At 56.4% G+C, this 23,625-nt stretch overlaps 8 protein-coding genes and 1 non-coding gene across 9 annotated transcripts; 6 read left to right on the forward strand and 3 right to left on the reverse strand.

Annotated features, from left to right (window-relative positions):
• Positions 1 to 176: 176 nt before the first annotated feature.
• SETTUDRAFT_122580 (uncharacterized protein) lies at positions 177 to 3,966 on the reverse strand. The gene is made up of 5 exons (XM_008032333.1): positions 3,529 to 3,966; positions 2,064 to 3,479; positions 1,741 to 2,008; positions 1,208 to 1,695; positions 177 to 1,149 (listed from the first exon to the last, which is right to left on the reverse strand). Exons 1-5 carry the CDS (start codon positions 3,868 to 3,870, stop codon positions 355 to 357), a joined length of 3,309 nt encoding a protein of 1,102 aa, XP_008030524.1. The 5' UTR covers positions 3,871 to 3,966; the 3' UTR covers positions 177 to 354.
• Positions 3,967 to 4,556: 590 nt separating this feature from the next.
• SETTUDRAFT_t70 lies at positions 4,557 to 4,679 on the forward strand. The gene has a single exon. It is a non-coding gene; the product is annotated as a tRNA-Leu (tRNA).
• An 831-nt stretch (positions 4,680 to 5,510) lies between these two features.
• Positions 5,511 to 6,842, forward strand: SETTUDRAFT_181443 (uncharacterized protein; the record flags this gene model as incomplete). Its single annotated transcript, XM_008032334.1, has 3 exons — positions 5,511 to 5,543; positions 5,617 to 5,803; positions 6,010 to 6,842. 3 exons carry the CDS (start codon positions 5,511 to 5,513, stop codon positions 6,840 to 6,842), a joined length of 1,053 nt encoding a protein of 350 aa, XP_008030525.1.
• A 163-nt stretch (positions 6,843 to 7,005) lies between these two features.
• SETTUDRAFT_165690 (uncharacterized protein) lies at positions 7,006 to 8,831 on the reverse strand. The gene is made up of 2 exons (XM_008032335.1): positions 8,113 to 8,831; positions 7,006 to 8,061 (listed from the first exon to the last, which is right to left on the reverse strand). Exons 1-2 carry the CDS (start codon positions 8,791 to 8,793, stop codon positions 7,195 to 7,197), a joined length of 1,548 nt encoding a protein of 515 aa, XP_008030526.1. The 5' UTR covers positions 8,794 to 8,831; the 3' UTR covers positions 7,006 to 7,194.
• Positions 8,832 to 9,381: 550 nt separating this feature from the next.
• Positions 9,382 to 10,663, forward strand: SETTUDRAFT_165691 (uncharacterized protein). Its single transcript, XM_008032336.1, has 2 exons — positions 9,382 to 9,719; positions 9,790 to 10,663. Exons 1-2 carry the CDS (start codon positions 9,532 to 9,534, stop codon positions 10,418 to 10,420), a joined length of 819 nt encoding a protein of 272 aa, XP_008030527.1. The 5' UTR covers positions 9,382 to 9,531; the 3' UTR covers positions 10,421 to 10,663.
• A 442-nt stretch (positions 10,664 to 11,105) lies between these two features.
• SETTUDRAFT_165693 (uncharacterized protein) lies at positions 11,106 to 13,538 on the reverse strand. Its single transcript, XM_008032337.1, has 8 exons — positions 13,290 to 13,538; positions 13,152 to 13,232; positions 12,885 to 13,092; positions 12,211 to 12,818; positions 12,096 to 12,157; positions 11,958 to 12,048; positions 11,859 to 11,904; positions 11,106 to 11,809 (listed from the first exon to the last, which is right to left on the reverse strand). Exons 1-8 carry the CDS (start codon positions 13,414 to 13,416, stop codon positions 11,290 to 11,292), a joined length of 1,743 nt encoding a protein of 580 aa, XP_008030528.1. The 5' UTR covers positions 13,417 to 13,538; the 3' UTR covers positions 11,106 to 11,289.
• A 235-nt stretch (positions 13,539 to 13,773) lies between these two features.
• SETTUDRAFT_165694 (uncharacterized protein) lies at positions 13,774 to 15,071 on the forward strand. Its single transcript, XM_008032338.1, has 3 exons — positions 13,774 to 14,204; positions 14,254 to 14,460; positions 14,508 to 15,071. The coding sequence occupies exons 1-3, from the start codon at positions 14,045 to 14,047 to the stop codon at positions 15,014 to 15,016; spliced, it is 876 nt and encodes a 291-aa protein (XP_008030529.1). The 5' UTR covers positions 13,774 to 14,044; the 3' UTR covers positions 15,017 to 15,071.
• A 2,336-nt stretch (positions 15,072 to 17,407) lies between these two features.
• SETTUDRAFT_97760 (uncharacterized protein) lies at positions 17,408 to 18,071 on the forward strand (the record flags this gene model as incomplete). The annotated part of the gene is made up of 2 exons (XM_008032339.1): positions 17,408 to 17,680; positions 17,766 to 18,071. 2 exons carry the CDS (start codon positions 17,408 to 17,410, stop codon positions 18,069 to 18,071), a joined length of 579 nt encoding a protein of 192 aa, XP_008030530.1.
• A 1,642-nt stretch (positions 18,072 to 19,713) lies between these two features.
• Positions 19,714 to 20,204, forward strand: SETTUDRAFT_157102 (uncharacterized protein; the record flags this gene model as incomplete). Its single annotated transcript, XM_008032340.1, has 3 exons — positions 19,714 to 19,822; positions 19,922 to 20,034; positions 20,112 to 20,204. The coding sequence occupies 3 exons, from the start codon at positions 19,714 to 19,716 to the stop codon at positions 20,202 to 20,204; spliced, it is 315 nt and encodes a 104-aa protein (XP_008030531.1).
• Positions 20,205 to 23,625: the final 3,421 nt, after the last annotated feature.

Raw genomic sequence — 23,625 nt, forward strand, 5'->3', positions numbered from 1 at the left:
TGGCCTACCGGCGTACCACCGAGCTGGGTGCGCCATGCCTTGGGTTCAGGTGGCATGGCCATGGTATAGGCATCTTACCCGCCAGCCTCACCCAATCACTACATGCTCCCAATGCGGCGCGAAACCCCTTCAGCAGCCCTGTGGAGTCAAACACGAACCTAGAGTGCTTGGTAATTGGCATGCCCACGAGCCCACAGCGACCTTGGGCCCCACGGATGTAGGCCTGTGGATTCCGAAGATCAAACGGCCTGTGTCTGCTAATGCAACCCCGGCAGCAATCAATCTTTGGCTCACTTGGACGTGTTATCCGTGCATCAATCCATATGTCTACAAAGCGCCCTGCCGCCATTACTACTAGCTCATCCCAAGCCCGAAATAGTCCCTGGGAGCTGTCTGCCCAGCCCCGATCCCCTCCCGCGCACTACCCCCTCCAGCTCCAGGGCTGATATCGTCGCTGTCTCCGGACGTTCGACTGGCACCGTCGGCCCCAGCGTCGCCCCCTGGCTCCCCTAGTGCTCCATGGCCGTTGATGCGCCCCCTCGAAGGCACGCTGAGCCGCGTAGATTCAAACGTGAAATGGGACTGGCCCAAGCTGGACTCTGCTGACGGCGTCTTCAGCTCCACAAGCTCCAACGTGCTCCGGAGCGTTGCACCAGACTCATCCAGGGCCATGAGAAACCGCGCTAGTTCTTTACATAGCTCCCAATCACCTTCTTCTTTGGCCCGCTGCAGTAAGCGCACTACCTGGTCGCCTGTGGCTCGCAGCTCCTCAAACGTGTGCAGAACAAGCAGATAGCCACCCGCAGTCTTGAGGTTTCCTTTCTGCAGCGATTCCTCAAACAGCTCTTCAGGCGGCGGCAGATTCGAAAACAGTGTTCTCCACGACCGCACTTCTGTCTTGCGAGTGCACTGCACCACAATGTCGAGATACTGAGGAAATGAACTCAGAAACGAGAGCACGCTCGGCAGGAGGGCTTGTTCAGGCGGCGGCTGCGTGTCGACTTCCTCGTCCAATACTTCATGCAATAAGATTTCCAGAGCATGGGCAAAGTACTGCAGGTGCTGGTAATGATGGCTGAGATGGAGAGCCGCCGGGTGGTTGAACTGGGCCAAATGGGAGCGCAGCAGTGCGGGAAGGAAGAGGTGCGTCTGCCATGTATGTCAGCGATTCATGTCGCATGGCGCTGAAGCACGCGCGCAAACTCACCCTTGCTCCAAAGCGCAGAAACGCAAAATTGGTATCCCTGCGCTGGATCAATTCAGACTCAACCCCAAATATAATCGCCTTGTTAATCAATGCTGACAGAGGGTAAAAGTCGACGGGGATTTGCACAGCTGTGGGCAGCTCCCTGCCAATCTCAGGAGACGCCGAAGCCAGCACGTCTTGCATATCGATCCATACTCGCATATCTTGGCCATCAAAAAACCACAGTGAATCGCGCAAATCATGCCCGTGCACGCCCTCCATAGTCAGCCCTACAGAGGGGCTGGGCGGCAACGAGTCGGGCTGCATGTCCAGTGCGAAAGCAGGGTGGTCGCGCATCAGAGCATACGTCTCTACGTTTTGCGCAATAATACGCATCTCGTATTTGAGTTCACCGCTTTCCGTCGTCGTGGGTTGTAGCAATACAAGCTTGCCGTCCACGAGGAATAGTATCGTGGCAACCGACACGTCTTGCGATGGGTCTCCATTGTCTAACTTGATTAGCAAATGTACAACCATGCTCTGCTCCAACTTACGCATTTGGTCTTCGGGCAGAATCCAGCTGAGTGCTCGCACGCGTGGTGGCGCGCGAATGATACCGTTTAGGGCAATGTGGCCAACTTGAACTAGTTTGACACTGGCGTCCGCAACACTAATTACATAGTGGTGCAGCACGTTTTCATACGTATAGACTAGAAGCGAGTCCTCTCCTGACGGAGAAATCAGTACTATTGGTGCGGGCAGCCTCTGCACGTGCATGATGCGGCTTCTGTCGAGTGCCGTCTCTCGTGAGTACACCCGAACCTTTGTGTCGCTGTGTCAGTATCAATGGTACCAAAATGTCACACAATGCCCGTACCTCGTGGGATTCGTGACACTCGACTGCTGCAATTAGAACATGCTGAAACCAGCACATGCCTCCTCGAACAGTGAACTCGTTTTCGCCGAAAGGGTCGTCAAACATTTTCCAACGTCCGCTATTAACGCTGTAATGCGCGAGCCCTCTTTTCCCCGCCACTGCGACGTATCGGCCGTCGTTCGAGATGACTGCACTTTTAATTGGCCACTGGTCGACGAGGTAGGCCGAAGGAACCTGCACATGGTGCCAGAGCGGGACATCGGCGGATATAGTTGTCAAATCTGGAAGGTCGTAACCACGGTAGATCATGAAGCCGGTGCTTGTTTGCATCAAAGAACGCGATATGTTGGCCGACAAGAAGCAGCCAGTGACGGCGCTCCGGGCCATCTCCATCGTATAGAGACGGTTGTCGTTGTTACTCAACATCAAGAGCTCGGCGCCGCCACCAATCCAAAAGGCCTCTTTGATGCTAAGAAGCCATCCCTCTTTGTTCGCCTCGGAAAGCTTCCTGTCTGCGCTAAAGCTGGTGGCTCCAGGTTTGCCGTACACACTCCACATGGCCCAACCATTCTCGTACCCAGCGAACAAGCAGTACCCGTCGGGCGAGTACGTCAGTGTAGTCAATTGCCCAGGCGACGTGGTGTTTGGACGCAGCTTGTGCGAAAGAGGAATGTTGCCCGTGTAGTCTCGCGCAGTATACACATAGATCTCGCCACTGCCGCAGCCGACTGCCAGCAGAGAGAACCTCGCATTGATTGCAGCTTTGATGCCCTTGTCAGCATCGGCCTCGGGCGTGTGGAAGCCGTGGCCGCGAAAGATGGCGGCATCTACACTGTCTTTTTTGGCAATCTTTTGAACAGCAAATGCTCGTCCATCGCTGGTAATCCAACATGATAGATTCATGGGCCGGTCATGAACCATGTCACGTAGTGTTGTCTTCTTTCCAATCCACGCCATCTTAGATAACAACTCGGTCGTTGTTTGACCTCCAGAGCTGTCTGGCGCCCATCGGATGCATTGCACAGTGGCAGGCTTCTCCGTGGCAACAATCAATTCGTCGTCTAGAGCCAGCGCCCGTATGATTCCAGCATCGACCCGTATCACCATGCGGAAGCGTAGGCTGAGCTCCCGCAGGCCACTGCCTTCTCCCGGCCCCGCATTGACATCGTGCTGCCGTTGTATTTTGAAGCCAGTGACGGCACTGCTTTTTCTGGCATGTGCTCCGTGTGTATTGGTGAATTGGGTCTTGTAGAGGCGTGACGTAGGGTCTGTCGCGAGCGAGTATGTGATGAGGAAGCCGAGCGAGGTTTGTACGACGAATATCTGGGAGTCAGGGCGAAGAAGGACATCGATATTCGGGCCATATGTTCTGACGGATTGTTCTGAGCGGAGTACGGAGGCCAAAACAACAGTAGGCTGCGTCATCGATCAGTACATGGCGACCCAACACGCGATCAATAGATACCTTTGTCTGCCAGACTGTAAGAGTTGTTCTGGTGAGGGTTGCGAACAAGTGACCGTTCCTAGTCACCCGCACAGCAACGATGGTTCCATGAATGTCATCCTCCACCTGCTGACCGCGAGCCGCCGCCCGCGACAGCTGGTCATTTCCATTTTCTTCCACTCCACGCGTCTCCTTTGCAGCCTTCTCTTTCTCTGAATGAGCCGCCGAGCCATTGTCTGGCCCGGCGTCTTGGTCGCCTAATTGCTTGCGCTCCACGCCATCGCTGGAGACACGAGAGCGCCCTAGATCCGTACGTTTAGTAGCCGCGAAGACGGAGGGCGACGAGATAGGCCAATACGTCATGGCGCTTTACCGCAAGCGATGGCTGCATTTGCGCGCGCCCATCTCACTGCGGGGATGTATGCTTCGCGAAGCTCATGCTAGCTGGCTCAGGGCAGGGCAGGGTGGCTGTGGTGTCTGCGGTGTCTGCGGTGAACGTGCTGATCCACACGAGGCGCAGCACCTGTTGTGGCTGACGGGTCCGTGCTTAGATGCGATAGTGAACTCAACAAGTGATACGCGCCAATCTCATGTGATAATGGGTCCAAAAGCATGCACATGTGGGATGAGCGGTCTGTTTGGGCAAATTGTCATGAATTCTGCCGAGGGCGTCCTATGTACACCGCAAGCACCCCGGGATTGATGATAACACATCTAGACGCCATGGAGTCCAATCATCTTTTTACGAAGCTTGGGATTTTGGTTAGTGCAGCTGCATATGGAAACATAACTCAGCCAGCAGTTCCCTTATCAAATCCCTGTGTCATGTCTACGTTTCTGAATTACATAGTACTGTTCAGCTTATGGGATTAGATAATTGGATGACCAGACCAATTGTAGGAATAGATAGCAAATCGGTTGCCTCGGCGAAATTCACCATATGCCCCGCATCCCACACAGTGCGAAAACTCAGCAGGATCTAATTTCACGCGCTCAAATGACTAAGATGTATTGAATTCAAATTTTCTGTCTTCCATCAAATCCGTTACGGTGAGATGGCCGAGTTGGTTATGGCGCCAGGTTAAGGTCTCCCCTTAACACACACCAGAAACAACAGTTTCTGATGCTTCCTGGTCACGAAAGTGGCGTGGGTTCGAGTCCCACTCTCATCAGCATTCGTCTGGCTATAGTCAGATACCCCAGGATCTTTTTTTGTGGTTGTGGTGGAGGTGAGGAGTGGCTGCAATGTTTCATAGTTGATGTAACCCACCAGTTGTGGCCACGCTGGAGAATTTATTTTTGCATGGATATTATGATATCTATATCAATATCGATAAATAGAGACTTGAACTGATGCCGATTAAGTTTGACGCTTGGTTGCGGGTGACATCATGAGTTACCCATGGATTACTTCACTTTGAGGCTGTCGACTGCGGACTGGTAATGAAGTTTCAATGTATAGGAACCAGCGGCTGTCTTGAAAGTATACAATATTCACCGCATGCTGCTTCTTGGTCTGAGCTCATGTCCTCGGTTTTTGCTACGGGTAACTTTAAGATGACGTTTTCCAATCGTTCAGTCTGAACAACCGACATATGCTCTCATCATGAATATTGTTTAGTATAGTAGTTTCCCTCAACATAATAACAGTATTAAAAAGAAGAAGAAGAGAATTCATCCATCCACGGTAAAGTCCCAATCACTCATGTCATACGCCGCCGCAACCTCTGTACTGCATTGCGAACCTGAAGGATTCACCGATGACGTACTAGATACCTACGTACCTAGTTTTATCGCGACCAACGCCGCTATCGATCGGCATCTAGAAGAAAGAAAAAATAAGACCTCCAACGTCATACATCTTGCAGACTAAGAAAAAACCTCAATGCACATGTATTGCAACAAATAAGATCTGCTTTTTTTTCTTTCTTTTCTTCTTTTCTTCTCTTGTTTGGTTGGATTAGAAGTAGCAGAGGGTAAGAAAAAAAAGGTGTGCATATGTCATGTCTGGAAATACAAATTCGGATATTCTGATTGTAAGTACATGATGCGTGAGAAGGAGAAGATGAAGATGAAGATGAAGATGTACTAACACCAGCATAATCCCAGGCCGGCGCCATCGCAGCCTTCACAGTCGACCTCCTCGTGTACCCGCTCGACACACTCAAAACACGGCTGCAATCACCCGACTACGCGCGGGTATACACACATGCGGCGACGGGCAAGCCGAATAGCGCGCTGTTCCGGGGCGTGTACCAGGGGCTGGGCAGTGTGATTGTCGCGACGTTGCCGGCATGTAAGTCTGATTTTATAGTCTTGGCTGTGGTGACTTGTCTGGATTTGAGATTCGCAGTCGTACTCGCATTTCGTATTCCTTTGGCTATTCTGGCTGGTCTACCAAGAAAAACACGCACAAGTACAAGGACAAAGACAAAGGACAAGGGACAAGGGACAAGGAATACACGGGAATCTGAACTAACAACTGGCATGATTGGCAAATAGCAGGAGCCTTTTTCACGACATACGAGCACTCCAAAGCCATCTTGACACGCCTCAGCACGACAACATGTTCCAATGGAACCAGTACGACTGTCGTCCCAACACCTCTAGTCCACGCGGCCGCCTCGTCACTCGCAGAACTCGTATCCTGTGCGCTTCTCACGCCGGCAGAAGTAATAAAGCAGAATGCGCAAATGGTCTCGTCCTCAACATCGCCCAACGCGACACTAAGCACGCTCTCGCGCTTCCGGTCGCAGCCGCTCGCGCTGTGGCGCGGCTACACGGCGCTGGCAGGGCGCAACCTCCCGTTTACAGGGCTCCAGTTTCCGCTGTTCGAGCGGCTCAAGCAGGGCATCAAGCGGTACCGCGATGAGCGGGGGCTTACGCGCGGGACGGTGGTGGAGAGCGGGTTGGTTACGGCGGGGAGTGCGGGGAGTGCTGGGGCGGTGGCGGCGGTGTTGACGACGCCGGTGGATGTGGTCAAGACGAGGATTATGTTGGCTGCTGCTGGGGAGGCGTCGTCGTCGTCGTCGTCTTCATCATCACCGTCATCGTCTTCTGGTTCTTCTTCAACAGCATCAAAGCAAGGACCCAAGTCCGGCCTTGTAAATGCCGTGGGAAACTCAGCAGCGAGAAGAAGTGGTCGGAAAAGTAGCTGGGAAGTTGGCCAGGAAATCGTAGCTGAAAAGGGATTCAAGGGGCTATGGAGAGGCGGTGCATTGAGGGGTATCTGGACGTTTATAGGCGCAGGCTTGTATCTGGGAGCGTATGAGACTGGGAGAGTGTATTTGGCTCGGCGTCGAGGGGAAACAGTGAATGAAGACGAATTACTCTAGCATATACGAATAAGGTTGGCACGTATAATCAGGCATGAAGAACTGGTTCAGAAATAAAAAACCGAATCGTCATTCTCAATCATAATGCTATGTGATATCTACGAGCGGCACCAAAAGATGCAGAGAAAAGAGAGAGAGAGAGATAAGATAAAAAAGGGGTATATTTGATCCCACACTCGAACCTAAGCAGTTCCAAACTCCCACGAGAAAGCCAACCCGGCTTCTTTACAAAATATAAGCCCCGGTATCACTTGGTTGAAACGCCTCGAATGTCATCTTTCGTCGTAAAAAGTCATGTCGTGTCATAGACCGACCTACCTGCGATCGGAGATGAAGGAAAAGAGATGCAGACCTACAACTTGGTATCCTGTCTGTTGGAGTCGCTCAGCCGTCGGAAAGGCGCTTGTGACAGGACACTAGGTCCGGGTCCGGGTCTGGCACTGTTGACTCGTGATGCGTTGCTCGCACTTGCATTTGTAGGCGTGCTGGCTGGGCTTCTCGAGTTGCCGGCGGCATTGGAGCGTTGCTGAAGCGTTGCACTAACTACCCACTGCAGATGCATGCGCATGTTGCTAATGGCAGCGTTGACATGCAGCATCTCATCCTTAGCCCGCTGGCTCTCGTTGATAATCATCATGTTTGTGCGGCCATCGAGATCAGTCAAGGCATTGGCAATGCGAGAGACTTCCTCGCGGAGAGAGTCATGCAGCGTAAGGAGGTGATGGATCTGGGAGTCGAAAGGTGGCTGGGCGGGGTTGCTGTCATTGGCGGGCGGAACTGGTGGAAAGGAAGCGGGGGGCAGCCGGAAGTCAGGGGTCGGTGTATGCGGGTCGGTGTCGTTGGCATTCAAGGGATCCGTGACAGGGAACGACGTGTCATTGCCATTGGCGGGATACAGGTAGTTTGTGATGTTGGTGAGGCCGTCTTCGAGTATGCCCACCTTCCTGGCAAGCGGCTCCATGCGGGCTTCATTCCTCTCGATGCGAGCCTGCTGCTCGCGGAAGTGCGGCGCCATGGTGGCCATGGGACATGTGGTTTCATGGGCAAGGACCTGGGTGCGCTCGGCCTGGAACTTGCACCCCACGATTGTGCCCTGGCATGAAATGACATACTCGGGACAGTCGTTGTTGATGTGGTGCTTGAGGTCCAGACGGAGGACTTGGGCCGAGCACAGAGTGCAGGATGTGATGCGGTTACCGCACATGCTTCGCTGGTGCTCCTACATGACCGCCATTAGCCGCTGTCCAGCCACAACGGCAGACCGACGTACCTCGAGATCCTTCTTCATGAGCGACGTGTGGCAGTCGTCGCAGCTCACCGTGTAGTGCAAGCAGCCCTTGTGAAAGTCTTTCTGGGTGGTTGGCAGGCGGCAGTCGTGGGCCGAGCACATGACGGGCGTGTATTCACAGTACAGCATGACATGGTCGTGCACATTGACGCGCTGCGAGGACCAGGTGCAGCCGGCCTTGTGGTTCGGGCACTTTACGAGCAGCTCGTCCAGCATTGTCTCGATGATGCGGGGCACGGGGCGGATGTCGCCTTCGGTCTCGACGGCACGGCGGCAGGTGGGACAGGATCGGCGGCCATGGGGCTGGGGCGCCCAGGCGTGGTCGAGGCATTCGCGGCAAAAGTAGTGCTCGCACGCGAGCTGGACGGGGCGGTCAAAGGGCGTGTGGCAGATGAGGCAGACGAGGTTGCTGTCGGCGTCGGCGAGATAGTCGAGGTTCTGGAAGTCGGGAGCGACCTTGAGGATGCGGCCGTGGCTGTGGCGGCGCTTCGAAGAGGGTGAGTTTGACACACGAAGAGCCAGAGGCGAGGGACTGCTGGGAGGGCCACCGACCGTCACTCTTTCGTCGTGCTCGGGGTGCGAGAGCGCGCGGTTGGCGTCGCTGGACGCGCGCGACGACCGCCGGTCGGCGGCGGCAAAGGGAATGGGGCTGGGCGTCGACATGGCGGCGGTGGGTGGGCAGCGTGTCGGCTTGTTTGGGACGAGCAAATGCTATGGTATTCTGATTCTGATTCTGATTCTGATTCTGATTCTGATTCTGATTCTGATTCTGATTCTGATTCTGATTCTGATGCTCGTTCTTGTTCTTATTATTCACCGCACCGGGCGCGACTGACTCGGAAGGGGGCCGGGCCGAGGATCTGGTGCAGCCGCCAGCGGATCGAGGGCCGGTCTCTGGTGCGATGTGGTGGTGGTGGTGGTGGATGGATGGATGGACGGATGGACGATGTAGACGATGGCGATGGCGGAGGAGCGTCAACGGAGGCCAGAGACAGAAGCAAACATGGGGCGGGCGTGGAGGCGGTCAGGGCTGGACATGGCCCTCAGGCACTCGCGGGCAGCACGCGGGCGTTGGTGTCGTGCTGTACTGGACTTGGTGCTGGCGGGCTGGCGGGCTGGCGGGCTGGCACTCGATGCTCGCCGCCCCTCGATGCCATCTTCCCGCCCAGCCCCCCTGCGAGGCGGGTGGAGCCTGTCGTCAGCGGCCGCTGCAACGTCGTGCGTGTCCGACGACGGCCCATTGCTGCACAACAACATACCGAACCTCGTGGTTGTGGTCGCTGTCGCTGTCGCTGCCGCTGCCGCTGTCGCTGTCGCCGCTGTCTGTCCACTCCCTCCCCGAGTCTCCACTCTTCCTCGCTGCCGCCGCCCCGCCGCCGCCGCCGACACGCTCCCTCCACCATGGCAACAAATCCTCCGCAGCTGTTCCTCCTGGCCGACCACATCAAACTGTCGCTGCTCGAGCGCCAGCGCGCCCTCTCGCTCAACCTGCCCTCCAACACCCAGGACGGCCAAATCTCGCGCTCGCTCGAGCAACTGCGCTCCGGCATCGAGTCGCTGGAATCCCAGGTGCTCGACACTGCCGACGAGTAAGCCCCCCTTTGGACACTTGTCCCCCTCCACGACCTCTCTCACCAACACAAACACCCCCGCTCGCAGGTCCATAACATCGCAGCTGCCGCGGCTGCGCGCCCAGCTCGCCGAACTCAGCGCCCAATTCGAGGCGTCTGCCGCGGGCGCCTCGTCGTCGCCCGTCGTGACCAAGCCCAACTCCGCATCGCTGACATCCGACTTTGGCGCTGCGCAAACCCGCCACGCCAGCAACACCAGCAAGGCGCGACAGGCCTCCAAATCCGTGCGCTTCACCGACAACCCCGCCGCTGCCGCTGCCGCTGCTGCCGACGACGATGCCGCCAACCGTGCCGCCCTGTTCCCCTACCGCGACGACCCTGCCGACCCGCACGCTGCGCCCGACCACTCACACCTCGACAACCAGCAGATCCACGAGTACCACAGCCAGGTCTTGCGCGACCAGGACGACCAACTCGACCGCCTCGGCGAGAGCATCGGCCGCCAGCGTGAGCTCAGCATGCAGATTGGCGACGAGCTCGACTCCCACGTCATGCTGCTCGACGACGTCGAGGAGGGCGTCGACCGCCACCAAGCCCAGTTTCAGCGTGCCCGCGGCAGACTCGATCGCTTCTCCCGCAAGGCAAAGGAGAACTGGAGTCTGACCATTATCGTCGTCTTGATTATCATTCTCGTGCTGCTGATTGTCATTACAAAATAGTTTTTTTTCTCATTTTAAACCAAAGTAAGGGAAGCAAAACTAATATCCATCTATCAATCTATCGCGGCATCTATCGGCGTTCACTCTCTCTCTCTCTCACTCTCTCTCTCTCTCTTTCTGGCATGGGGCGTTTTATCTCAAAACAGACACACAGACAGACAGACAGATAGCAGCGTTGACTTACTTCAATAGACGCAATCGTTTTTTTAATTGTCTTTGTTCCATCATCATCATCATCATCACCATCTTCTTCTTCTTTTTAGCCATTTGAACAAAGTTGCTCTCTCTCCCTCTCTCCATCTCTCCATCTCTCTCGCCAAATCTGCTGCTTACTACTCTCTCCACCCAACCAAAACAAAAATTTAAATCTATACACACACTCTTATATATATATATATATATATACATAACTGCCTGCTAGAAAGGGGCCCAAACACCAAACACACACACACACACATACACATACATACATACACATACATCGTACAAAGCAACATCCCCCTCCCCCTCCGCCTAAAAAACCAAAAAAAGACGCTCTTTTTGTTTCGTCTCTGTTTCTGGGGCAAAATACACACAAAAGGAACAAAGTTTAGGAAAGAAAGAAAAAAAGAAAGACACCGCCTCTCTCTCTGCAAAAAAACTCTTGATGCTTAGATTTTCTGCAAGCCTAAAAGGGGGGGGGGTATCACTGTCGGGGGGATATGCAAATGGGGGTAGGGGGGGGGGAGAAAAAACACACACGCGCGCGCTTGGTGCTTCGAGCATCCTAGGGGGTCCAAATGCGTCTCTAATTAGGTCCTCCTCTGCCTCTGCCTTGGTGCTAGTCGCTCCACCAGTCTTTAGGCGGTAAGTGCTAGATGTTCCCCACGTCACGGTATACCAATGGCCTTTTTCGACTTGTCGTAGACGACATATGTAATCGACACGGCAGGCACAACCTTGAGCAGGTTGGGGGTAAGGCCCTTGAACAAACCCCTAACACCCTCGCCCGCAATCGTCTGCCTCGTCACGTCCACGATGCCCGTATACGTCCTTGGATGCAGCACCGTGCCCTGGCTCTGTAGTCGTGTCCGGAGGAGATTGAGCGGGTACACGGCGCTCGCTCCAAACGCGCCAGAGAAGCCGCCAATCGCCGCCGTCATGAAGCCACCGGGCTCCGCGTCCTGCTCGTGGCATCCAAGTCGTTTTGCGTTGCGACGGGCTACGTAGCGCTTAAGATACTCAAACGTGCCCAGATCAAGTGCCGCATACGGGAATATGCCCATGATACCCATGGGCAGCCCACGGTAGTAAGCACTAACGCCGCCTGTGTTCCACATCTTCTTCGCCGTGGCCCAAATTAGGCGATTGCCGTGTAAGCCACCAGACACGGTTTCACATTGCATCCGACTGGAAACAGTTAGCCCAAGTCATCCATGCACGGATCCATCCTACTCACAACTTCAGTGTATCGATGGGATACACGGCGAATTGTGACACCATTCCTACAGCCCCGTTAGCTTCACGTCTAGATAGCACTGCAACTCCCATCACCTACCAGCAAGCCCTCCGGCGACAAACTTGGACCACGAGTGTATGATGGCAGGGTCGTTGTGTCCTTCTATCTTGGCAAAGATGCGTTTTGCGGCCTAGGCAAGTTAGGAGTGCGCTGCATTTTACTTCTAACCACACTTGCCTCGTAAGAGCCAAACTTGATGGCTGATTCTGGCATCACCTTGATGACGTTCAAGCCGTTGCCTAGCGCATTCCCGTCAGCCCAAAACAAAGCCAAGCCCTCTCAAAGCACTCACCAGCGTACAAACTGCGCATGCCACCAGCCTGCCATAGCTCCCTGGTGGCGGTCGCAAGTGGTCTCCAGGCGTTCATGGCAGCCTTGACAACGTTGCCATGCTTCGCCGCCACAACAGCTTCTTCCGCCACACTCGTCTGGGCTATGAGGTAGACTTTTAGACGATCGAGGGGTGCAGTCGAGGTACGAGAAACAATGCCTGCGATGCCTCCCGCCACAAAATAGCCTGGATTGGGAACACAAGCAATCAGCATGGTTCCTAAGCTCTCTATGATTCCTGCCTGTATCTCGTCGAGAGAAGAACCCGCCTTCTCATCTGCAGACCGTGGCGGGAGGGTGCTGGGAAAGGCAAGCGCCGAATCGGAAGCTGGCTCCATATCGACCGGCGCGTGCTGTTCTTGTAGAGGGGGCTGATAGGGCGGTGTGTGCGCTATCAGAAAAAGAGAACCAAATAGAAAACGAAGAAAACGCTGTGCAGTACCTAAGCCTTGGATTGTGTCGTCACTTATAAGAACATCGCCCTCCTGGTTCACTTTTGTCGTGGCCGAAAAGTACGACATGACGGCGTGCAGCGAGGGCGTGCTGGCGGGAATAAAGAGAAGAAAGTCCCTTTTATGCCAGTCAGCATGCGCTTGTAGATAATCGACAAACGCTACCCGCGGCTTGGGTACCTACCGCCATTCCTCAAAACTAATCACTCCATCCCTATTGGTGTCGACTTCGGTGAAGAAGTTGTCGAGGCTGCTGTTGGGGACCGCGAGTCCGGCGGTTCGCAAGGCGGAGCGCAGCTCGTCCTTGGAAATCTTGCCGTCGTGGTTGTAGTCGATACTCTGGAATAGCTGGCGGAGTTCCTTTTCCGTCTCGTGCACAAAGGTGCGGAACTCTGGGGGAGCAGTCAGTACGGCTCCGAGGGTTGCGCAAACTTGCACCAGGGCGACTGACCGTGATATGTGATTCTTCCGTTCCCGTCTATATCGACCGCCTCCATGACCTCGTCCAACAGCTGGTCCGCATTTTTCAAGGCTGCAGTCTGCTCTTAGCAACGCAACACACGTGGGGGGGGGCCATGTCCGCCCTTACGATGATCCAGCTTCCGCAGGCCCTTTTTGAGGCCCGCCAGGTCGAGGTGGCCTTGTTTGCGCGTGTCGAGAGTCGACCATAGTTTGTCCACCCTGGCGTCGGTCACGCTTGCGCTCTGTGTGTCCATTGTCGTCCTGCTATCTTGGGTCTATCATGGCTAAGGTCGCGACACGCGAGGGAGGGCGGCTATCGACGCCGCGACGAGGGCAGGTTGCGGGTAGAATGGCTGGCTGGGAGGACACGAGCTCGTAGGAGGCCGACGTGGGGTATGAGGTCAGTCTCAAAGCTTGGAGACGGCGGCTGAAAGCGGCTAGCTTGACAGGTCGCAACCACCGAGGGAAGCCACGACAGGACTCGCGACTGCCCCCGTCATTCGCTTGCACATGATTGGGCCCCCAAGCCTGTATCCCGACTCACGACTCACGACTACATACACCTGGCCCCTTTGACGTTTGCCATTATGCATGCCGTGTGTTTCTAGAATAGCACTAGACGCGGCTTGTCAAAGTCGCAGTCCGCCGTGACAGAGGCCAGCACCGATCCTGCTCGACTGCCGTGTGTGCCTTGCATTGGTGTACCAGCCCTGGAGCTGGACAAACCCACCGGCGGAAACGACGGTTCCCTCGACGGTCAGCTGGAGCATAGGCTAGGCCGACTTTAAGAGGGAGGTATAGACAGCCATCGCTGCACGACGGGAAAAAGACTCGATTCATTCAAACACGGCCAGAGAGGGCTCCGCACAGCAGGCATCCACCATGTCGTCGAGCTACTGGGAGTCGACGCAGCGCAAGTTCTGGACGTTTACCAAACAAGACCTCGCCCTGGAACGGAAGCGCATGGAGGATGCGGAGCGGAACCTGGTGAACCTGTATCCGCTCCCGGACCGAAGACATCTCAGCATCTACTTCTCTCACCGTACGTCTTTCTGGAACAAGGGCGTGGAACCGAGGCTGATACATGACAGAACTATCTAAAATGGCAAGGCCTCTGGGGGTGCGGCAGCAGGCCCTGGCTACGGCCCAAGTCTACGTGCGGCGCTTCTACACAAAGGTGGAGATTCGCAGGACGAACCCAGCGCTCGTGCTGGCGACAGCCCTGTATCTCGCGTGCAAGATGGAGGAGTGCCCACAGCACATCCGCATGGTTTTGGCAGAGGCGCGTCACTGTTGGGGTAGCGTCATCACGAGCCCGTGTCTAACATGTCTAACAAGCCGACAGATACGCCATTCAACGACATATCCAAGATCGGCGAGTGCGAGTTCTCGCTGATATCCGAAATGAACTCGCAGCTGATACTCCACCACCCCTATCGCAGCCTTGCCGAGCTGCAGACGCAGTTCCAGCTTACCCAAGAAGAGAACGCACTGGCATGGTCCATCATCAACGATCACTATCTGACCGATCTCCCGCTTCTCCATGCGCCGCACGTGATTGCCATCACGGCCATGTTCTTAGCAGTCGTCTTGAAACCAATCGGTTCGCAGGTCAATGCCGCTGGCATGAACAACGCCCTGCAAACACTGGGCAATGCTCGCGGCGGGCAAGGGATGCAAGCACGGATCCAAAAGCTGGTTGATTGGCTGGCGGAGAGCAATGTGGATATCGAGGCGGTTGTTGAATGCACCCAGGAGCTCATCTCGCTGTATGAAGTGTGGGAGTCGTATACCGACAAGATGTGCAAGGACCAGATTGCAAAGTTTGTCAAGGCGAGAGGGCTCGACAAGTAGCAGTTTCTGGTTGCGCTCGGCCTCGTCTCAGGGGGTCAATACTTGTAGACTGTCAGGACGCGGGAACGCGCCCACTGCAATCAAAGCTTGGCGTTCCATAGTTGAGAACATGCAAAGCCATCAGTGCCGAGCGCTCGCAAATGCAACATGGATATCTCATCAGCCACGGTTTCCAATGGGTTTGCGCCTAGACAAACGGCGCCAACGGGCGACATGGCCGAAGGACTGCTCAACCAAAGAGCGTGCCCATGCGCGGGAGCGACCACTGTGCTGAGCCACACCCAAGAGCAGGCCCCAAGGCCGTTGGACCTGGGCATGGTGGTCAGCGCTCAAGGTAGTAAGCAAGCCATGCCGCCATACAGGGTGCCCAATGGCCGTCGATGCGGATGCTCCTCCTTGCCCTCCCCCCCTCATACACTGCTTTCCAAACTTTGGCGACGACTGCTTCTTTTCACGTGCGGGGCCCATGGACGCCAGCCGCGTCGAGTTGCACCCATGGCGCAGGGCGGGCAGACGATCAAATGAGCGTGTTTCGAGTTCGAAGAGCAGCATTCATGCGTTGGGTCTTGGCCTGTCACAGGCATGTTTTGCGCGGAGGGGACGACGCCACGGAAGTTTGCGATTCAAGTGGCCGCCGTCATCCACAGGGAGGGGGCAGAGCATGGTAGCGAAGTTGCATGTCGTGAAGATGGGGTGACGGCATGCGCGAACGCCAGTCCTCAGTCGCAGTGGCAGTCGGTCGATCCCTGGGCGCTGGGCAGGCCGTCGAGCGCCCGGGCCGGGCAGCACCAGCAGTGAGCGCTATTTTGGTCTGGCTTGGGTGCGGCGCGTGATTGGCCCGCGCCGGGCGACCCTCGCCATCGGAACGTCACTCGGGACGGGGGTCCGGGCGTGTTCGGAAACATCGACAGAAGAAATTGTCTCGCATCGCAGCGAGCGTCTACCGCGCAGCGACGGGCGGCCTCGACGGCGCGGGCTCGACGTGTGGCGAGGCGAGGCGAGGAGACGAGATGCGACGCGTGAGGGCTGGCGGGCGAGGCGGGAGGGGGCCACGCCGGTCGTTGGGCGTGCTGGAGGGCGGGCATCTGGACACCGGCACCACTCGCACACCACCACACACAGCGCTGGCATTCGAGAACAGACTCAAGAGGGAAATGATGGGCAGTGGGCGGCGACAGGGACTGGATCGTGACCAGCAGATCCCTGGCGCCCCTCAACCACCGTGGGCGCGCTCCTGGGTGGCCGGCGACAGGCACAGCCAGCCACGCACTGCGTTAGCGTTGCAGGCGGGCGCCCTCGACGACTCGAGGCAGAGGGCGGCAGGATGCGCTCTTGGGATGCGGCCGCCCTTGCCGACAGCGCACATCGTCGGGGGGGGGTGGGCTGCTGGCTGGGCTGCTGGCTGGGCACACTGCGAGTGCGAGAGTGCGAGGCATGCATTCCCCTGGACGCGGTACAGGTGCGGAAGAAGAAGCGGTCAGGGCGCTGGCGCTGGTGCATGGTCACTTGCCCGCCAGCTCACAGCCTCGCTGGGCTGGCAAGTGTTAGCGTCGTGTGTCGCATAAGTGTTGTTTGATAATGCGCCGCCTCTGAGCAGCATGACGGGGGGGGCGGAGGGGGGGAGGGGAGGGGGGGTCGCTTTCGCTCTGGCGTGGCCCCGTCTTTTGGTTGTGGTGGTGGTCGTCGTCGAGGAGATGAGCTTGCCGGATGCGGGCGGCTTTTGGCGGCGCTGCCACTGGCGGCGCGGTGCGGTGCAGTGTCGTGTCGGTGTAGACGTAGGCAGAGGTGTAGGCGACGGAGGTCGCGGTCGCGGGCGAGGTCGAGGTGTAGGCACTGCTGCTGTCAATGGGCGCCCACGCGACGAGGCGACTCGCTAACAGACTCGCAGTGCCAGTGCCAGTGCTGTGTGCGCACGGCGGCGCTTCACCCTCGCGGTGCAGAGCGTTCGTACGGCCCCTAGGCCCTCGCGGCCCTTGTCAGGCTAGAACGCTTCCGGCCCAGGGGGCGCGTGGTGGCAATTCGCATGGCCAATGAGCCAGCCCGGGCCCACTGTATGCACGCGCACGGCCCGCCACCCAACTCGTCTGACCCAGCCTGTTCTTCTCCAGCCCTCTCGCCCTCTTTGCTCCTCGCCCTCTCGCACCCAGCGCTTCCCCAACCCATCTTCTCAGCCTCGCATCGCAGTACCCATAGTTAATACTCCTCGCTCTTGCTCCTCGCCCGACACCTCTGCTGCCTCCCGCTCCTCCTCAACCACTCCCACCCGAAGCTACCACACACACCACCCCCCCTTTGACTCACCTTTGTTGTGCTCGAGCTCCCCCCCGGCTTGCAACACAACCCCTCACCACCCAAGCGTCGTCGTCGCCTGCACCCACCCAGCCCGCAGTCATGTCGCAGTTCTTCAACTACGGTGCCCAACAGCACCACGCCCAGCACCTCAACGCCCACTCGCACAACCACCACGGTGGCCGATCGCGGAGGGCGCCCCGGATCTCGGCGCAGCAGCACAACAAGCAGTTCCGCCAAGTCCGCACCCCCAAGGAGTTCAACGTCGAGCCCCCCACGCTCATCGCATACAAGCGCGACTTCGAGGCCGCCCGCTCCTTTGACATTGAAGACGACGAGATGTTCTGCCCCTTCCACCTGCTCACCGAGGATGATGTAAGTCGCTTGGCTCCCGACAGCTGCCACCCATCCCACCATGTCGTCGAATCCGCCCCAACAGGCGCTGACACTCGATGAACAGTTGCAGTCGATCCACTCGTCTGGCTCGGACCGCTCGTCGCTCTCGAGCGGCTCGCCCGAGCAGTCGCCTCTGCAGCACCAGCTGCAGCCGACGCCCTCGTTTGTGCTCTCGTCGGCGCCCAACCCATACACGCCCGTCGGCTTCCAGCAGAACAACTCGCAAACCAAGCTGCACCAGCCGCTAGCCCAGCGCACGCGCAATGCCATTCCCATTGTCGACCCCTCGACGCGCACAGTTGCCAGCCCCCCGCCCAGCGTCTCGCCCAACCGCCAGATGCAGCAACAGTTCATGTCGCGACGCTGGTAAGAGTCTTGGCTGGCACGAGACCATGCGTCTGTTCGGTTGGCACGGTTGCAACGCGTTTTACGGCTGGGCTAGTGGCTGCCTGCATCGACTCCTCTTCTTCTCGATATCCACCGGAGCCTCATCCGTTTACACGACCGACTCTCCCTGTATAAACTACGATATCTTCTTCGACATGTTGGCCTTACCACTGAACCGGCGACGGCGTTGCACTTGTAGCACTCAAAACATGATTTCCGGATAGAGCGCATTGGTCTCTTGCTTTCCAGCGCTAACGCATTCACGGCGGTTGCACTTACTGGTGTTCATTGGGTCTCGCATTTCTTGGTCATTTTTATCCCTTTCAAAGACTTTTAAAAACTTGTGGTTACAGACGTTGGTGTTCTGTAGCGTCGCTCCCATACACTATTGTCGCCCGGCTGCCATTCCCATGGCGCCTTACAACGGGTAGATTTCCTATGTACGGTTGGTCTCTCGGTTTCAAGCGGTCGGTATATACCATTGTTGGCGCGATCTTGCGAAGCGGCGGTGTCAAAGCGTGTTGTGGGTCATCGGTTCTTGGGTGCATTAACATCTGTACGACGCTGGGATGATTCTACGCAGTCATTGGCGCAGGGTCGTTTTCGTTGGTCTTTTCTCTCTCGTCGTTTTTTTCTTGTCGCTTCCTTTCCTTTTCTTTCTTTCTTTCTTTCTTTTTTTTTCCTTTCTTTCCATTGTATGAGGATTTATACGACGCCCTCGAGTGGGCGATTGCCATCTCTTCTTGGATCTTTCCGATCTCACCCTTTCCCTTGGGAGCTCGATTCTCCTCATACATTACACGCCTCGTTTCGAGGGCAGTGAATCCTAGGAAATGGAAACGCAAACTTGTTGAATATGCAATCAAGGCTCAATGTGCATTAGGCTGTGATGATTTGTCCAGGTGACGTGGTGTGCCTTAGTCTGCGTGCGAGGAGCCAGGCTGGGACGAGTAGGATAGGGCCCGGCACCCAGGCGAAGCTATGCGCTCAGCTCAGCCATTCACACAGCCGCCCCCGCCATTCCAAGTGCAGGTCGAAGACTACCCCGTGGAGTTAGACCTTCTGCGCCACGCTGGGTGTGCGGCCAGGCACAGGGGGAAGCTGGGCCGGCCCCCGGCCATAGCTCCTTTTCATCAATCTCGCACACACGTGGGCAGCAGCCAGGTCAGGTGCGTCGACGCCTTTACTTTATTCTTAGGCATCGCCGGCAAAAAAGCACTTGGTCCTCGGCTTGTTTGTGTCATGTCTGGCACAGAAACAAAACACGCATGACTAATCCGCATGCTCTTGTTTGCGGCGGCTGGCACACTTGCACTGGGCCCAGTCGTCGTAATGGTGATTGCCCGCCGGGACAGCTATGACGTTATGACGTCTTCTCGAAGCTAGCTCTCCACTAACCGAGGAACCTGTGTTTTCTCCCAGCAACACATGCCTTCTTTCCGAGTCTATTTACTGCTGTCTCTATCTCCTTTTGAATCGCAGACACCAATTCCATCTTCTTTTTCACAAAAACCCTTCAGCGTGTAAGAAGAGCTACAATCTGAAGCCCCACGACTAGACCATCGGAACCCCACAACCTACAACCACAACACCTCACTCCCTTTACGCCAGCAACAAAACCAGCCATGTCTGCTATCCGTGCCTTTGCGACCCGCCGTGCTCCTGTTGCCTTTGTCCAGCGCGCAGCTTTCTCGCAGTCGATAGCCCGTCCTGCTGGCAAGGAGTCCGCCCTTCGTATGTTCACCCTCTGCTCACTTTTTGATCAACACGACAATGCTCTTTACTATTCAATGACGCGAGTACAATGGATCGAAGCTGACGATGTTGCAACAGACACCGAAAACCGCGCCGAAGAGGTCGAGAAGAAGAAGCAGGAGCAGTTGAGCAAGCAGAAGCAGGGCAAGGCAAGCTGGGAGGAGCAGCTTGCTAGTGACAGCGAGAGTGCCGTACGTGTACCCGATATCCCAAAACATGCTTGGACAAAAGGATGTGCTGTGATGAACATTGGCTAACAAGGCTGCAGGTCAAAGCGGATCGATCCGAGACGGGCAAGGACACTCAACAGCAAATCAAGGAGCTCCAGCAAGAGTCCAAGAAGGTCAACTCTGGTCATTAAATCAAGACGCGGATAGCATTGAGATGTCGAGCATGTATCTATAGAGACCCGAGTGAGAGGCTAAACATGGGCCAGCTGCACAACCCAAAGTGCAAGCTTTCGGGCGTGATGTGGGGGAAAAGCATTTGACGAGCCATCTTGTAATAATTCAATGATACGGTTTTCTCATTTTTTTCGTTCGTGTCAATTACACTTAATCGCTTCCTGGTCACTGATACCTTCTCCCAAGCAAGTCTTCTAGCCAGCCAGCCACGGCGCCGTACCCTCGACGTATCAGATGAGTAAATACGGAAATCAAATCTGAACATTCAATCGTATCCTCCAATTCTCATTAAAGTACCTAGTTCGTCAAAAAGCAAATATCACACGCCTTAATCGACTTGTCTTACAACTTGGCCTGAACACCTTCAATACATACCACCAGACATGAACAAAAAAGGAGCTCCATCCCATATTCCCAGCTACTCAGTATCTCCCCCTCGCCCTCTCCACACGCCTCCTCTCCCTCTCCACATCTTCCATGATGAACTCATACTCGCTACGCACCCACTTATCCCACCCGCCCATTCTCTCCATGCGCTCCGTCACCGTCAGTCCATCATCGCTTGTCTTTGCATTCACATCCGCCCCGTTATCCAGCAGCACCTCGTACGTCTTGACCCAGCACCTATCGACAGCATGATGCAAGGGCGTCCAGCCATTTGGCTCGGCGTGATGCACATCGGCGCCATGCTGCACCAGCGCCATTGCGATGTCCGGATTCGAACACAGCGACAGCGGCGTCCGGCCTTTGTCGTCGACGGAGTTTACAGCGACGTCCGGCTGATCCAGCAGCATCTTTGCGGCGGCCACGTTGTGGAATGCAGCGGCGAGGTGCAGCGGCGTGCGCAGCCGTGTGTCGCGTACCGTGGTATCGGTGTCTGGGGCGCGAAGCAGTGTGAGAGCTGGGTCTTCGTGCTTGGAGTCCCGGCGTGCCATGTGCAAGGGTCGCTTGAGGGCGAGGTGCAAGGGTGCGTTTCCGGTGAGGGGGTTGACCGTGTTGGTGTTTGCGCCGTGGGCGAGCAGTGTGTTGATAATGGTGGGCGACGGCGCGGTACACGCGGCGGCGAGGGGCGTCCAGCCTTCGTTGTCTTGGGCGTTGACGAGGTCGCTTGCCGAGGGCGACGCGAGCACTTTGTCCGCGACCCGCTGCATGCTGCTTGTTGCCGCGTACTGCAGCACTGTGCGGCCTTTGTGCATGCGGTGGCGAGCCGACGCCCCGCGACTGAGCAGGTACAGCGCTGCGTCTTCGTAGTCGGCCGCTATGGCCGTCATCAGCGCGGTATGCCCGTGGTTGTCCGTACTATCAATCTCCAGTGCGTGGGCGCCCGTGAGGTCGAGGAGCACCCGGAGGACGTCGACTTGGCCGTGGGCCGCAGCAAGATGCAGTGCAGAGTAGCCGCCCGCATTCACAGCATGAACATCTGCGCCGCGGGCGATCAGACAGTCGAGCATCTCTGCGTTGCTCCCACAGGCTGTCAGGAAAGGCGTATCGCCCCATTTGTCCTTTGAATTCATATCCGCGCCTTTGTCCCGCAGAGCGTCTATCAGCTTGGTTTTTCCATGCCACACAGCCATGTGCATCAGTGTGGATCCGTCGGCAGAGCAGTCGTCGTTTACATCTGAAACGGAGTCGAGCATGCGCAATGCGAGGGCCTCGGCGGCTCCGTCTTTCCAGCGGCTGATTCGACCAAGTATGTATGCGAATGCGGTGGACTTTGCGTCGTTTCCCACCATGAGTTTGCACTTCCGCGTGGCAAGCAGGATATCGACGATTGACGTATCTTTTCCCGCGTCGTCTTCCAACTGCATCATCGCCTGGTGGAGCGGCGTGATCATGGGCGAATCGGTGCTTGTCGAGACGCGAGCTGCATCGGCGCCCGCGTCGACAAGGACTCGGATGAGGTTTTTGTTGCGGTGGCTCACGGCAGCGTGGAGTGGCGTTTCCCCGTCGAAAATGGTCATGTTGGGGTCGACGCCCAGGCGGAGGAGCTCAGTGACCATGTCTGTTTGTTCCGTCTCGAGTGCAAAATGCATGAGATTGCGCAGTGCGCGTGGTCTGACGAGGTCGCCGCCTTGATCCAGCACCCATTCGATCCAATCCAATTTGCCCACTGGACTGCGAGCAGTGCTGATTTGGGGGTACATGATGGAAATGCAGTTGACCAGCGGCCGGCTGTCAGCTAGACAGCTTGTCAGAGCGATTTGCACGGCCACACTGTCCTTTGGGTAGTCGGGTCCGCCAATCGCCTCGAGCAGTATCTGCGTCGTGTTGAGGCGTCCTCTTTTCATCGCAGCCTCAAGCATGGTGAATTTGTCGTATACGGTAATGGAAAGGTCGGCTCCATGGCGTATCAGTGCCTGGAGCACTTGGCCGTGACCTGAGAGTGCGGCCCACGCCGCCGGACTACACTTGCTTGGTTTCTTGCTGAGCGCGTTGACATTGGCCCCCTTTTCAAGCAGCATTTCGACAATCTCCAGGAAGCCCGCGCGGCTGGCGACTGCAAGGGCAGCTGAGAAGTGTCAGTCACGATATGTAATACTTGAACGAAACTGGTAGACTTACTCATGCCCTCGTCGTCGTAATCCTCAACCCTGGCGCCCTTTTCCAGCAAGAATCTGACGGTGTCTGCATGTCCGCAGCTCGAGGCCCACATCAGTGGAGTGCCGCCGTTTCTGCTGTGCACATGGATATCTGAACCCTTTGCGTGGAGGAGTCTGACCATTTCAGTGTGTCCCTTTTCCGCGGCAAAAAGCAGAGGCGTTTTCCCCGTCATGCATGTCCTGTTGATATCCGCTCCCTTGCTGATGAGGAAGTCGGTGGCATGAAGCGTATTATTGCCTACGGCCCAGTGCAAGACGCTCAAGTGCGTGTCGGATGCAGTGGCTTCAAGGTCGGCACCATGGTCGAGCAGCACCTGGATAAGTTCAGGCGCGTGTTCGGATCTTGTGGCTGCGTGGAATATGGGGGGTGAATCGATGACCGGGCTGTTTACATCTGCGCCCCGTTCCAACAAGAGTTTGACAATGTCGACGTGGTGCTTGTAGATGGCGATGAGTAGTGGAGTGCCGCCGTCGTCTCTTTCGCGTTCTATGTTTGCGCCAGCGTCCAGCATGGCCTTGACCTTGTCGATGTCTCCGCGCGTGATGGCATCGTAGAACTGGCCGTAGTCAAGGAATGGGCGTCGGCCAGATTGCACTTCAACTCTCATGATGATGGCTGTTGAGGCTTTCGTGTGTCGCAAAGCCGTGACGATAACCAGCAAGTCGCAGCCAGCACCATTGTCGCCAGGCAGCAGCCAGCAGCCAGCAGCGTACCCAGCACATTGTGTACAGCAGATTGGTCGCCGGCTTCACAGGCATAAGCGGGATTGTTTCAGCT

Source organism: Exserohilum turcica (assembly GCF_000359705.1).
Source record: "Exserohilum turcica Et28A unplaced genomic scaffold SETTUscaffold_7, whole genome shotgun sequence".
Taxonomy (NCBI): domain Eukaryota; kingdom Fungi; phylum Ascomycota; class Dothideomycetes; order Pleosporales; family Pleosporaceae; genus Exserohilum; species Exserohilum turcicum.